At 40.8% G+C, this 16,139-nt stretch overlaps 2 protein-coding genes across 3 annotated transcripts in view; one reads left to right on the forward strand and one right to left on the reverse strand.

Moving 5' to 3' along the window:
• Window positions 1–6,584, reverse strand: part of LOC117965688 (neutrophil cytosol factor 4-like) — a 42,285-nt gene extending 35,701 nt beyond the window's left edge. For both annotated transcript variants that reach the window (XM_059016181.1, XM_059016180.1), the window contains exons 1-4: window positions 6,439–6,584; window positions 4,307–4,391; window positions 2,518–2,671; window positions 950–1,020 (exon numbers count right to left, since the gene is read on the reverse strand). In XM_059016181.1, the coding sequence (XP_058872164.1) occupies window positions 950–1,020; window positions 2,518–2,671; window positions 4,307–4,391; window positions 6,439–6,470 (342 nt within the window). In that variant the 5' untranslated portion in view covers window positions 6,471–6,584. The remainder of the gene's footprint in view (window positions 1–949; window positions 1,021–2,517; window positions 2,672–4,306; window positions 4,392–6,438) is intronic.
• LOC131696464 (parvalbumin alpha-like) overlaps window positions 1–16,139 on the forward strand; it is a 52,263-nt gene that overhangs the window by 12,833 nt on the left and 23,291 nt on the right. The window lies entirely within an intron of this gene.

Raw genomic sequence — 16,139 nt, forward strand, 5'->3', positions numbered from 1 at the left:
ATGAGTGTATATTCTTGTATTGTTCCTGAGGTCCCAATATCATCAATTCTGTTTTGTCTGAATTTAGCATTACCAGATGCTTTTATCCAAAGCGACTTACAGAGACTAGAGGGTGAACTATGCATCATCAACAACTGCTGCAAAGTCACTTACTCGGTTTTACGTCTCATCCGAAGGATGGAGCACAAGGAGGTTAAGTGACTTGCTCAGGGTCACACACAGTGAGTCTGTGGCTGAGTTGGGACTGAACTGGGAACCTCCTGGTAGCACGCACCTTTCTTTAACCACTGGACCACAAAGACATGTGTACCCTTCCCAAATGATCTGCAATGGCAGACAGACCGAAAGACAGCTGGTATTATTATTATTATTATTATTATTATTATTATTTATTTCTTAGCAGACGCCCTTATCCAGGGCGACTTACAATTGTTACAAGATTTCACATTATACAGATATCACATTATTTTTACATACAATTACCCATTTATACAGCTGGGTTTTTACTGGAGCAATCTTGGTAAAGTACCTTGCTCAAGGGTACAACAGCAGTGTCCCCCACTGGGGCTTGAACCCACAACCCTCCGGTCAAGAGTCCAGAGCCCTAACCACTACTCCACACTGCTGCCCAGAATGGTAGAATGGGACCACACTGTGCTAACTATATCCTAAATGATCTTCAATGGCAGACAGTGTATTACACAATGGTAGCAAAAGTATAGGGTCATTTCAGCACTGACCAGAGCTGAAGAGCTGTTCGTCGGTTTGATTGTTTCCAAATGCCATGAGAAAATACCATTAAAAATCAAATACGTGTTTACCATAATGCATGCCGCTTTCATATAGGAACATGTGAGATCTACGCAGTGCTGTTAATACATTTTAGATAGGATTAAGTGGCATGGTTGTGTTAGCTGTATGTACTGTACGCTCTGTGTAACACACTGACCTTCATGTACGAGTTGAGCTCTGGGATTCTCTTCTCAGCAATCTCCTTCTTATTCCCCATGAAAACCTTCCCTGAAAAAACACACCGCCATCAACTCAACTGCCTTAGAGAACTGCAGCAGCACACCATTGTATTGAAATCTTTACAGAAGCATTTAAATAAAATAAATAAATAATGAAGTAACTTAACAAAAAGACAACCCTACTAAAAGGAAGTAAATAGTTCTTAGTGAAATTATATAGGGGAATACCCACTACCAGGTCTAGATAACTGGTGTGTTGAGTTTACTAGACCTACTTACACATCTGCAATGTTGAAATAGTGAAAGTCTTGGCCAGCACTCCTTTAAAGGGAGGGCCAGTGATAAAAGTAATAAAGCTAATAAGATGTAAGAGAATGGATTTTAAAGATGGTTAGCGCTCCTTTAAAGTTCTTTAAAATTTCAAAAAGGTGGAAAAAGAAAACTAAAAGAGAGCTAGAGAGAGAATTAATGCATTGGTGCCCCCTGCTGGCAAACATGCAATTATTAAAGTTTATCACCCCCATTTAAAAACAGACCGTTACATTTGAAAGCATCTTTGATCACCTATTTCGTTTTCCAACTTCCTTTGCAATTCAAAAACTAGTACAGTGAAGCGCACTTCAGACCACTCAATTCTGGTTGCTTTCAACAAAAAGCACGAATATAAAAGGTAAGAAAAAGGATTCAAAATCCTAGTTAGCGCGCTGTAACATGCATCGCTTTGTGCGTGCATTTGGCGTTTAAATTTCCAAAACTAAACAGAAAACACGTATTAAAAAACGTATTTCCCCAAAAGGCAGGATCCATCCAGACATCTGTTTTGCATTTTCATTGTTCTTCATAAAAGGCAGTACCATGAAGACAGTTTCGCTTTTCAAAATTTTTGAAACAAGCTTGCTCTGTGCTGGTGGAGCAGAGAAAGACAAAGGGAGGCTCTTATACTCTCTGAGCAGCCTCCCTCTGTGCTGGTGAAATCTTCCAAAGGAATTCCCCAAAAGCGATTTAGCCCGCGGTTGCCATGACAACCATTACATTTGTTTTCGAGTTACAATGTTCAACCAACCTGCAATGAAATGCTTGATCTGGACTTGGGAGTATAGTTTACCACGGTAAATTCGCACAGAAACTTTGAAAATGTTCCACGCTTTGTCCGTAGAAACTATGGATTTACCATAGTTTCCATGGTTTGCCATGTTTTTAGTTTGCGTTACCATACCTCCCTGTGTTTAGCTGTGCTTACCTATGCATTAATGTGCTTTTACTGTGCTTTATTACAATTTGCTGTGCTTTTACTGTGGGGAAACTTGTATAAGGGTTCATTCACCATAGTTTGTATTTTTCATATGCTTTACTGTACATCTCTGTGCTTAGCGGTGCTTTCCTGTGACTCCCTGTGCTTTGCCATGCTTTCTCTGTGCTTTATTACACTTTACTATGCTTTTACTACTTTTTTTGTTCTAGCTTATCTAGACAATGCAGAGTGCACAATGTTGGTACAAGCACAGAAAATGCATACAGGGGGCGCTGCTGAAGCCCAAGTGGTTACCTGGAAAAGGGGGGAGCAGACAAGTATAGGGTCCTCTCTGGTTCTCAGAGGAGAATCTCTCCTGCAGTTTCTCATTGAAGGTGAAGAATCTTCTGTAGCGCCGGTATATTAAGTACTTGCTCGCTCCTTTGGTTTTCACCTCAATGACAAACTCCTGCAGAGAGAAGAACCGATGCTGAGAAACTGCTCCAAGCATGTGTGAACTCCACATCAGACCCCTGCAATGAACTGTAAGGGAAACTGCACTCCATCTAATACAGCCAAAAGTTTAGCATCACCCTATAGAATGAACTAATGTTGCTTCATAATGTCGAATGAAACCTGCTGAATTATGTTACGTTAACATATTGAATTACACACCGCTTACTGTTTTCCATATACTTTACGGAAAACTGCCAAATTAAGAAATGTGACATTTCGAAATCAAACATGAAATACTGTACTGCTAGTACGGCTTCTGGCAGTCTTTTGCAATATCATTTTGTAGTTTTTGTTATTACATGATGCTAAATAAAATATCAAAATGATGTTCATATATATATATATATATATATATATATATATATATATATATATAAATAATGTCTCAAGCCTAAAATTTAGGTGATGCTAAACTTTTGTCCATAGCTGTACATTAAAGTAATTGTACCCAACACAATATTTTCAGTCCTCTTACCTGTTTGGTCTTCTCTTAGCTAAATAGGTCTCAACTGTGCAGTTTTGAAAGAAACACATTTTATAGCAAACTTTTTTTTTTTTTCATTTTAAACCATAATATCTGGTAGTACTCTTAGTTTATCTGCCTTAGTCCCAGGTACTCAGGTATCATTTCACCTCAGCAGTGTCTGGTTTGTGCTTTTAACCTCATCTCTGACAGGGGATAGAATCTGTAACAACTGTGCATCACATAACACTGAACATAAGGACACAAGAAAAGTTTGGGAATGAGAAAAGGCCATTCGGCCCATCAAGACTCATCCCTTGTTAGCACACCATTCTGCCCAACTGGGGTGGATCTAATTTAAAAGCACAGAATCTAATCTTTTTAAATGTTGCCAGTGTGTTAGATCTTACTACAGCCATCTGTCATGAATCCGCCCATCACATATCCATCCTAATCGTTTATCCACCATGATCAACTTCTTCAGCAACGTTAGATTATTATTGAACAGAGATTAGTTCAGACTGTAGATCCCACCAAAGTTTTCATCCACTGTGTTGTAGGTACTCCGTGCGCTGCCATTGCTGGTAGTGTCACGTGAGCTGTTCAGTGTGTTGATATGTAAAGAAATCCTGTTCGCCTGCGGGGTGTATCAACTTCAACCTCCGTCTCGATCTCCTGCCTGTCACTCAGCAGCGAATGCACACACCCACACGGCAGACAAGCATTAATACACTGAATCTTTCGAAACAAGAGATTTAGGGGAGCTCCCTAATAAAAGTTGAATCTCAAAACAATAACTGTGTGACTATAGTAATTGTTACAGCTGTGTATAACAGTATTTAAAACAGGATTCATTTATAGACTTTTTACATATCCGCCCTTACTCTGGTCCCACCGCAGTCGGATACGCGACGGATCGCTGTGCTTCACATAGTAGGCTATTCCATGTATTGTAAAAGTGCTTGCTACCTGTTGTAAACTTCCTTTCACTGCCCATTACATAAGCGCCAGCATAGTGCACAGGCTGGCATTGCCAGAAAAGCAAAGGAAAAGTGATCACTTCTAGGGTTCAGGTACACTAGCTGCTGCTGTACAAAGTAGTGACCATTAACGTGCAAGACTCACATAGTATGCAGAGAATCCCGTCCTCTCTTCGATGTCTGCAATGGCAGCAGAGATGGGAATGTCATTGGGCAGCTGATCAAAGTCACTGCAGAGAAACAAGAAACACAATGAGACTCTTTCAGGGCACAGCGCGCCAGAGAGCACACTTTGGTGCCTTACTTTTTACAATATACAGCAGGTAAAAACTCATTAAATATTTACAGATTCACCTGAGCAGAGTTCTCTGCAAATGGAACTAAACTAGACATGGGAGGGTTATAATGGACGTTGTTGAGAGTACACAAAGGAGGGTTGGAGGACATGAACGTCTGTGTTGTGGTAACATCGGCACGAGTAGAAGTGAACAGACCACGGCTGAAATCTGCGGTCCATTTAACACTATGAGTGCTGATATAACCACCACACAGTCCTATAACTATTATATCATGTTTTATTATTAATACACATGTTAAAAATCCAGCTCTATTTGTTTTATAACTGTTACCAACCGTGATTTAGTCCATTGTCAATGTCATTAAAAAGAGGACAGGGTTGATGAAGAGAATGCTCTTTTGGCTTGCTGTTTATTTTTTTGGAAAGCGCCCTGGGATGTTTGCACATGAAAGGCGCTATATAAATGAAATCGGTATTGTATGCTATAGTGTAATGACTTTTCACAGATCCTTCTCTCAGGATTTCAGGTATAAACCGCAGTTGAACCTGTTTAAGCGGTGGCTGCATTGGCCTACAATGACTCCACTCCCTCAGCTCACACTGCCTCGCTACAATGAGTGAAACTGGGGGGGGGGGGGGATGTTTAGAATTGTTTCTCGCAGTTCTTACATAAAGTAAAGTGAGCCAGAGATTTGTTACAGTTGTTCTGAACAAGTCTTACAAAAACAAGGTGTGACTACCTTGTGACTGGAAAGATTTCAAATCTGCTAAACAGCATACAGGGGACTGATTTAAAGATGGCGCTCACATTAAAAAATGATTTAGAAAAATGACCTACAGTGGCTCTCAAAAGTATTCACCCCCCCTTGGAATTTTCCACATTTTATTGTGTCACAACATGGAATCAAAATGGATTTAATTAAGAGTTTTTGCCACTGATCAACAGAAAAAAGTCCATAATGTCAAAGTGAAAAATAAAATCTACAAATTGTTCTAAATTAATTACAAATATAAAACAGAAAATAATTGATTTTCTACATAGGATTTGGGCCTATATAGGATTTGATACACATGGGGAGAACATTAGACTGTGACGACAGACACGTTTATTACTGTCAATATACCACTATGGTAGTTCCATTCAAGGTAAAACAACTGTCATGGGAAATATAGCATGCTTTGCCACCACTTGTAGGCAAAATTTCCATCTAGACCATTTAAGGGTAAAAAGAAAAAATGTTCTGCATTTCCTATAATTGTATTTATTTATTTAGTGTGCCTGCAATCCTGCCATGTTTTGTTTATTCATTGAACTGGCATTTTATGATCTATGACCTCTGCACTGAAACACTTACATGGCGCAGTAATAGCTTTACCGTGTACACTGTGTGTGTGTGTGTGTGTGTGTGTGTGTTACTGCTAGGGTTGCCATCCGTTCTGGTTTTGCCTGGATTGTTCTCTTTTTGAGGCGGCTGTCCTGGGAAATCTGTAAGACTTCCCGGGACATTAAATGTTAAAGTATAGGATTTATTTATTTATTTATTTATTTATTTATTTATGTACGAAATGACTCTGGTGTCCCGTTTTTCTTGTAAGTCAGAGGTGGGAACCCTAGTTACTACACTTGTAGCACTTCATACCACAGTAAACTGTAACACGGTGACGATGGTTTGTTGCCATGATTTCTTTCAATTATTATTATTATTATTATTATTATTATTATTATTATTATTATTATTATTATTATTATGATTATGTTCGGTGTGTCTGCTCCAGTTTCAGTGTGTGTACTTAACAATAAAAACCTTGAAAGTGAATGTGCTGGATTTCTTTTAGAGTTCGTTGAGTTCTTTACAAAAACTGAGCCTTAAATGTAAAAGTACTATAAATACATTCATACATAAATAAATAAATACATAAATAAATAGACTGTAATGAGTATACGCGGTAGACCACCCGCTCCACTCACTCACACTCACCTTTCATCTCGAAGTTGTCGAGGAAGAGACATCTTTCTGACAGCAAAACAAGAGAGCAAACTACAGCACTTAAGCAATTAAGACAACACTGGTGCTGAAATGCACAAAGCAGTGCGTCTGTGCGACTCTGCTTCAAAAACAAATCGGGAAGTGAAAGTTGCACAAAGCAGGGAGGGCACTGCGGTTGTGAAAAACATCTGCTTGAAAAAAGCCGTTCGTTGTGGTCGCTGTCTTGCTTGGGTGTATTTTGTGCAACAATTTAACACATTTAAAAAAAAAAAGGAAACACAAAATCAAATTTGAAGTTGCATGCTTTAATTTCGTTTGCAATTATCAGCCTTGCAAAATACGGGTTTAAACGGTCTTTAGAGCGATAATGTCAAACGATAACATTGACAGAACATTACGCAAACACTTCCCCTTTTTATTTTAAATTGTAACCGTGGTTAAGCAAATTGGGAACAAGAGCTAATGTAATGTCAATGCTCTCCATTTTACTCGCAATCATGACTGCAACACAAACGATACTGGAGTCGTGGAAAGAGAGACTGCTACCATTGGCAGACAGTACGGACGCAATATTTGTTTTCATCTATTAATTTGTTAATGCTATTAAATCTTGAAAGATGGTGCTGAAATGCACAAAGCAGTGCGTCTGTGCGACTCTGCTTCAAAAACAAATCGGGAAGTGAAAGTTGCACAAAGCAGGGATACGACTTCTTCATATCAGAGTATGCGAGGAAAACACACATGCCAGATTGCTGTAACAAAACTGTGCTTAAAAACAACCGGGTTGCAATGCTGGCAGAGGCATTTCACCAGAACTATTGTACTGTGATTGTAATTAGAAACTTGAGTGGGAGCAAACTCATTGGCTAGCTTGACTCAAGCACTGACTCACCCAGTCATTTTGTGAGGGTGGGTAGTGTGGGGGCTGTTTATAGGCACAGTAACAGGGAGTTCAAATATGGTTCCGAATCTGCAGGCTGTTAAACTATTTCGCCTCATGCTTTTTTTTTTTTTTTTTTTTTTTTGTAACCTCTGGGGGCGCACTGTGATCGGCCTCATTTAAAACAGCCTGTTACATGAGTCAGAATGGCATGCCTTTAAAAGCTGTTACAATGTTGACAGAGTATCAGTAACTCTCTTAGTCATTTATTGACATAAATCTGCCGACCTCCGAATCTGATTTCACCTTTGTACTTTTACCACATTCTGTCGAATTGTCTGCCAAGATGTATTTTTATTACCTTGCTATAGTGTTTGTTCAGGAACATCAGCATATCTGCCACCTCTGTAAATACAAATTGAAAGCTCTCAGTTTAGGTAAACCAATTACCATGACCTACTGCACGCCCATTCTTCCATGTATAACTGTTAGAGCGGTACACACAGAAATGGGGAGGCAGGAAAAAGGCAGAGGGCTTGGGGTCGTTTAGTAAAGTGTTTAAGGAACCACCTCGTTTGGTTTTTAAAAGACCACCTAACTTAAAAGATCTTTAGTCAAGTCAGATTCACCTCCTATTGCACACAGAACATTCCTCAACGAAATCCCTGATGGTAACTATACATGTGGTCAATGTGCACAGTGCCATTTTACTTACAAATGTATCTTCTTTAGCCATTCGGTTACTGGTAGGTACATCAACAGTTAATGTCATCTATATGCTTAAATGTCCATGTGGTTTAGTGTATGTCGGGAAAACAAAGAGATGTTTAAAGACCAGAATTAGTGAACATAGGAGTAGCATTAGGACAAAGGATATGAAAAATCCAGTAGCTGTACATTTCCTAAAAGAAAACCATTATATATCCTCTCTAAAGTATATTGGTATTGAAAGAGCACATTTCCCTCGTAGAGGAGGAAATGTCGACACAGAATAATAATTAACAATCACCCTGTACTTAACAATTTTTGGATTGTGTGTAAACTGCTTGATTTTTTTTTTTTTTTACTTCGTAACAATTGTTGCTATATAAGTATAATTGTGTAGAGTTATTTTTTTAAACATATATGCTTGTTATAATGTCTTCACACAATGTGTTTGATGTATGTGGAGATGATTTGCTAATTTAGATACTTAATGTGATGTTTTACGTAATTGGCTACGATGTAATTGGCTTTTTTTGAGGAATTTGTTAATTGATGCTATTATCTTTTACTCATATAGTTATTGACTATAAGTATTTAACCAATTGTATATATTCTGTGGTGTTTGTTATGTTCTTTGTCCTGATGAAGATCTCTTGCAGACCGAAACGTTGGTCTTGGATATAATAAAATACAAATACTTTGGGGCATAATATATAAGTGTGCAGGTACTATGTTTGTTTAACTCTGGTCCCATTAAACCCCCAGCAACAGTAGAATCATATTATTGTATTCTGACTCACAAAACTATTATTATTATTATTATTTATTTATTTATTTGGCAGATGCCTTTATGCAAGGTGACTTGTAGATGTTACTGGGCAGTGCTGTACAGGGTTACAATGCAAGATTACTGTTTAAATACAGTATACTACTAAAATGCAATATGAACTAGGATGCAACACTTTAGGATTACAACACCTTATATCTACAATGACATATTCGTAGTGCAATAGTGCAAGGATAGTGCATCAGCTGAGGATCCAGTAACATGCTTAGGTCAGGCAAGTCCAGTCATAGCAGTAGGAGGGGTAGATGATCAAGACATCTACAGTGCAGTCTTAACAGGTTTTACCCCAATTCAGCTGTTAAATGCATTTTCCCCACTAGCCAACAGAGAAAAGAAACCAGTAGCCCATCATAGTTTATTCTAATAAACGTAACTGTTACACATTGCCAGCATATGTTTAAAATGTACTGTATACAACATGAATAGAGCATTTAGAGTTGAAGACCACATCAACAACATACTTTGCATACAATATTTTTAAAGCAAAGTTGTTAAGGCAGGAGAAAGAGACAAACATGCATTGTCTTGCATTTTAGACCATTTTTTGTTTTTGTTTTATTTAACATTATTATATTATAATGCTACACAACTATATATATATATATATATATATATATATATATATATATATATATATATATATATATATATCATTTTTTTTGTTCACTTTGAAATGGAGAAGGCACTGCCTCCCTTGCTTCCTTTAAGGAGCCTCCACTCGTACACAGTAAGTATATACCAAGACTCTTGTGCTTTTACAAAAGAATGTCCTTACCAAGTTTTATCACACATGCATAAGAGTTTTTCCAGATATCTGTAATAATGTAAGAGTGACATATGGATGGATAGATGGACAAACCAAGACCTCATGTATCCAGAGTGATATTCTCAATAATTTACAGTGAGTGAGTCAGACACTGAGCGAGTCATGCAGTGAGTGAGTGAGTCAGACAGAGAGTGAGTCAGACAGTGAGTGAGTCATACAGTGAGTGAGTCAGACAGTGAGTGAGTCATGCAGTGTGAGTGATTCAGACAGTGAGTGAGTCAGACAGTGAGTGAGTCATGCATTGAGTGAGTCATGCATTGAGTGAGTCATGCAGTGTGAGTCAGACAGTGAGTGAGTCAGACAGTAAGCGAGTCATACAGTCAGGTGAGTCATACAGTGAGTGAGTCAGACAGTGAGTGAGTCATGCAGTGTGAGTGATTCAGACAGTGAGTGAGTCAGACAGTGAGTGAGTCATACACTGAGTGAGTCATGCATTGAGTGAGTCATGCAGTGAGTGAGTCAGACAGTGAGTGAGTCAGACAGTAAGTGAGTCATACAGTCAGGTGAGTCATGCATTGAGTGAGTCATGCAGTGAGTGAGTCAGACAGTGAGTGAGTCAGACAGTAAGTGAGTCATACAGTCAGGTGAGTCATGCATTGAGTGAGTCAGACAGTGAGTGAGTCAGACAGTAAGTGAGTCATACATCAGGTGAGTCATGCATTGAGTGAGTCAGACAGTGAGTGCGTCATACAGTCAGGTGAATCATGCAATGAGTGAGTCAGACAGTGAGTGCGTCATACAGTCAGGTGAATCATGCAATGAGTGAGTCAGACAGTGAGTGTCATGCAGTGAGTGAGTCATACAGTCAGGTGAGTCAAGTAGTGAGTGAGTCAGACAGTGAGTGAGTCATGCAGTGAGTGAGTCATGCAGTGAGTGAGTCATACAGTCAGGTGAGTCAGACAGTGAGGGAGTCATGCAGTGAGTGAGTCAGACAGTGAGTGAGTCATGCATTGAATGAGTCAGTGAGTGAGTCATACAGTCAGGTGAGTCATGCATTGAGTGAGTCATGCAGTGAGTGTCAGACAGTGAGTGAGTCAGACAGTGAGTGAGTCATACAGTCAGGTGAGTCATGCATTGAGTGAGTCATACAGTCAGGTGAGTCATGCATTGAGTGAGTCATGCATTGAGTGAGTGAGTGAGTGAGTGAGTCAGACAGTGAGTGAGTCATACAGTCAGATGAGTCATGCATTGAGTGAGTCATGCAGTGAGTGAGTCATACAGTTGGGGGTCATGCAGTCAGGTGAGATACAGTCAGGTGTCATGCAGTTGGATGTCATGCAGTCGAGTGAGTCATGTTTACAAGGGTATACATGCATAGTTTAACCATGGGGAAAGCATGGGGGACAACTGCAACAATACGTGGTTAACTTGTATAAGGGTACTGGCCTGTACAAGGCAATGAAGCTACAGTCGTCTTGTATTGCTAAGACTGTACAGAAGGGAGGACTGGTTCTAGCTACACTGTGGTGGCGATGTTCATACATACAGTACATGCCTATAAGAGATCAGGTTACTCTTCCTCGCTGTTTGTAGGATTGAGTCATTATGCACCTGTTACTCATTTTAACAGCACATCTGCTGGCTTAAGCTCCGAGCATGTGTGGTATGCGAGTCCTCTAAGCCACACGCACTGGCTCACAGGCTCCCACTTTCACTGTTCCCTGAACTGCTGAGAAGGGGAAATTCAATCACAGCTCCCTCCCCAGAGTGCAGAGCAGAGCAATTCTACCTGCTATCCCAATAGCTGACACTAAGAGGGGCTAGTGAGCTGCATCACTTCCAGAGAGTAGCGAGTTCTGCATTCCGTTTCCAAGTCGACCGCCTCACTCCTTTTCAGAATGAAACCTGCCTCTTTATTGCTCTTGGCATTACTTGTGGTCATCAAAGCTTTCATTTATTAGTCAAGAGGTGGCACTGGGTACCTTTTCACTGCTGTTCTGTAATTTCTATACAGTGCTGTGAGTAAAGACTGTTTTCCACTGGCCCTTTGATTTTCAAACACACTATGTTAACAGTATGATATTTATAAAAGACATGTTACAAGAAGAAGACCAGCACTCACTCACATATTTTAAAAAAAGATGACTTTATTTCTTCATTTTAAATTCTCTAGCCGCAACACGTTTGTGCTTGCGGGTCTGCCGTTTAAGAAAAAAAAAAAGAAATTCAAATGAAGGAATAAATAAAGTCATCTTTTTTGTGAAGTGAGTGCTGGTCTTCTTCTTGTAACATCTACTATTCCTCTTTGACTAGAGCACCCAAGTGAAAGTTGTGAACTGAGACTACAAGCGTTCTTTGGAGTTAAGCAAGCCCATTGATCATGTATTGAGCATATTTATAAAAGACATGAAATGTGGAGCCGGTGTTTTTCCTGCAAAGGCAGGAGGAACACCATGTTGTGTTCCTTCCCCCTGTATTCGTGCTAAGTGTTACAATAGCCCTGTGAGAGCCAGGTGGGCTGGTGTTTGATTAGAGCGGTTCAGGGTGCTTCAGTGCATCACTATAGATGAGTACGCACTTGGAGACACTGGAAACAACCAGTCGATTAGTTTTTCAGACAGAATAAAAAAAGCACTCTGGAATCTACTAGCAGCAGCTACATTTATAATTCCACTGAGAGTGTAGATCGGCTCACATGTGGAAGTGAACCGACAACTCCAAGCGAGCGTCTTAACCACAATGCAACAGAGCCAGGTAAATAATGCTAACCTTGTCAAACTCCTGGGGAGCTGCTCCTTCTCCCATTACACCAGCGCTCCTCAGCTGCAGTAAATAAGTAGTAGGAAATGAAGGCAGAACTATAAGAACTACTGTATAAATGTATCTGTTTCTACTCACATTCTCATTTTGAGAACTTGCTCTTAATCAATTAATCAATCAATCAAGCAATACTATATAGCGTCTTTCATGCAGAAAAAGTGTATCAAAGCGTTGTACCGGACAAAACAGAAGAAAATATAAATACAATTCATGTGGATAGAAATGAAAGCAAAACAGAGTTTAGAATTCAGTTTTAAAAAAAAGCTAATATAAAAACTATAAGAGACTAAGAAAGCCGAGTAGGCCGATGCTTTCAACAGTGTAATGTATCTGGTTCTACTTGAGTGGAGCTTGCAATTCCTCAGGCAGTTCACTGCTAACTGTAAACACTCAATCATAGACTCTGACGTATGACTAGAAGGGCCCAAAGTTCAAAGACAGATCTTCTAAGATGAGTCTCTTACATTATAGAAGTTTACAACATGGATTGTTGCAGTTTCCCCACATGCATTTACCATAGTTTACCTGGTCTGCCATCTTTTTAACTATGCTTTACCATACATTGCTGTTCTTTACAATGCTTACTTATGCTTTACATTGTTTTTGCAATGCTTTATTATACTATGCTTTTATGGGAAACTTTCAGTGGGGTAAAACATACAGAACAGTACAAATCTAGCAGGGAACTGCTTTACTTACTGGAAGAAGCCGTTCATGTACTGCTTTAGGTTACATCTTGTTCATTTAGTATTGTTAGACTGGTGTGACTCCTTTTAATGGGCATTTGCCTTCGATGAGCTGCAAAACACAGCCCTGCATCAAACCCATAGCACTGATGAATGCATTAGCGGGAACATTTGTTTTAGCTCAAGCGTGTTATCACACTGCTAGTAATCTGTTGCAGTACAGCACAGTACTATAGTGCCATAGACAGACAGCGATACAGTCCAACACAGACAGCGAGAAGCAGAGTGGTAATAGAATCTGTAATGTGCAAGATTTGTTCAGTATGTTGCCATTTCTGATAATTTTATGGATCTGCTAATGAAGCAGATCCATGCTTGGGTAGATAGTGCCGGTCCATGCTTGGGTAGATAGTGCCGGTCCATGCTTGGGTACATAGTGCAGGTCCATTCTTGGGTTAATGGAGCTGTTATAATTAGGAGCAGGTAGATGGAGGAGGGCTAGATAGGGGGTTTGTAGATATAATACTGTAGGCCCAGGCTATGTTAAAGACCTTTACACAGGCAACAGGAGTGTTAAGTGTAGGATATGCAGATTGTGCTGAACTTGTATAATTTTCAGCCTGCGGCGTGTCGTCTCAAGACTCACTGTAGCTAATTTTAACCACAAGCCTCTGAGATGGAGAAATTTGAGCCTGGGTGCCCCTGCCAAGAAAACACCCCCACACACACACACACACACACACACTCACACTCACACGCACACACACACACACACACACACACACACACACACACACACACACACACACACACACACACACACCCACGCACACGCACGAACATGCACACACACGCACACTTACACACAGAGAGACATGCATACAGATGGATTCACACAAAAATCAGACCCGCATAGAGACACACCTACAGACAGATACCCAGAGACTGAAAGAATAATTCATTATTACGTAATAATTAAATTAAATAATTGATGATGAAGGATGATTACTAGGAATTACATGAAAGTGTCTGGAGAGGAATTGTTTTTAATTATTTGTTGTAACATTAAATAGGAAATCTTATAAATGACTTATTTTCAAATAAAAATCCATACAGTAGCATTATATCATAGTTGGTATTGCTTTGCATGACAAATAATATACCTTTTTCCTGCTCTTTTGCACTTGTTCAAAATAAGACAGAAAGGCAGACAGACAGACAGACAGACAGATGCTCGCAGGAAGGACACCTTAGACCTCTCGTCTCACAGCTCACTTGACCTTCTCCCTTGCACGCGTGGAGCAATGAGTCTGGTTACATCGTCAGCAAATCAAGAACTGAAAGGGCCTTACCTCCCCCAGCAGACTACAACATCTGATCTAGGGGGATCGGAGAAAGATACAGTCTCTGTGCTACCAGCTTACCTTCACTGGAAGGAAAAGCTGTTCATTTAGGCTTTGAGGGAGTTCAGTCTCCATGCCTCAGGCCTGCCCTGGACGAGGGAGCACCCTTTCTCTTAGGGAGTGAGGGAGTGAGCAGTTCAGTTTCTTTGCCTCAAGCCTGCCCTGGACTGGAGTGAACACCCTTTCTCTTTGGGGGTGAAGGAGGGAGGGAGGGAGCAGGTCAATCTCTATGCCTCATTCCAGCACTGGACAGGAGGTTGCATCCTTTTTCTTAGGGGGGTGAGGGAGGAAGCAGTTCAGTCTCCATGCCTCAAGCCTCCCCTGGATTAAAGGGTGCCCCCTTTCTCTTTGAGGGTGTGGGTGGGAAGCAGGGAGGGAGCTGTTCAGTCTCTATACCTCATATCAACACTGGACTGGAGGGAGCACCATTTGTCTTTGGGGGGAGGGTGTCTATTGTCATCTATATACTATCAGGCAGATAATCGCTAAGATAATAGTCCCACTGCCTAGATGGCAATAACTTTCCAACATGTGACAAGTGGAAAAATTTATAGGGAGGCGAAAGCTCGCCTAGAATAACTGTGTAAATCACTTTAATTGACACTGGCTCTGAGAATCTACAAAGTGGGGGTCCTGGACAGGTGGTTAAGACAGGGAAACACAGAGAATCACATGAGGAGAGTGGGGGGAGGGGGAGGGGAGGGAATCCCACACTATCACGAGCAGGGAAAGCAACTGGATGCAGAAGAAAACTTTTTCAGTAGCGTGATTATTGTAAGAATAATGTAATCAACAGGGTGACGGACAAGTGGTTCAAAACTAGGCAGCTGGTTCTCTAGAGATATGCAGACTCTAAAGAGTGCCGTGCCTACCTACACGTTCAGCCATCACAATAGCCCCTGGCAGGGAGATGCATCCCCTGGGAGGGCACATCAGTGTCTTCCTGGGGGAAGGATCGATTTGCCTGCCCTGGACTGGAAGGAGCACACTTTCTCTTAGTTCGGTGAGGGAGGGAGCAGTTCAGTCTCCATGCCTCAAGCCTACCCTGGACTGGAGTGAACACCCTTTCTCTTTGGGGTGAAGGAGGGAGGGAGGGAGCAGTTCAGTCTCCATGCCTCAAGCCTCCCCTGGATTAAAGGGTGCCCCCTTTCTCTTTGGGAGTGTGGGTGGGAGGGAGCTGTTCAGTCTCTATACCTCATATCAACACTGGACTGGAACACTTTCTCTTATGGGGGTCAAACAGGGAGCACTTCGGTCTCTTAGTTGAGTGAAGGAGGGAGAGCAGTTCAGTCTCCATGCCTCAAGCCTGCCCTGGACTGGAAGGAGCACTCTTTTTCTTAGAAGGTGAGGAGTAGTTCAGTCTCCACGCTATGGAGAGGGCAGTTGGTTTAAAGTTTCAGCCCTGCCCAGGACCTGTCAGTCTAACTGGACTCTATTTGCTGTACACAACACCGACTCCCCTGTTGTAAAGGCACACCTGTAGGGAGCAGTTTGACAACTAATTAGACTGGGTGCAAACATGCTGTCAGCTCACATGCACAACGTACAGCACAGCTGGAGGAACAAGGACCTCTGGTGTACTTCC

The sequence above is a fragment of the Acipenser ruthenus genome, chromosome 52, assembly GCF_902713425.1.
Source record: "Acipenser ruthenus chromosome 52, fAciRut3.2 maternal haplotype, whole genome shotgun sequence".
Taxonomy (NCBI): Eukaryota; Metazoa; Chordata; class Actinopteri; order Acipenseriformes; family Acipenseridae; genus Acipenser; species Acipenser ruthenus.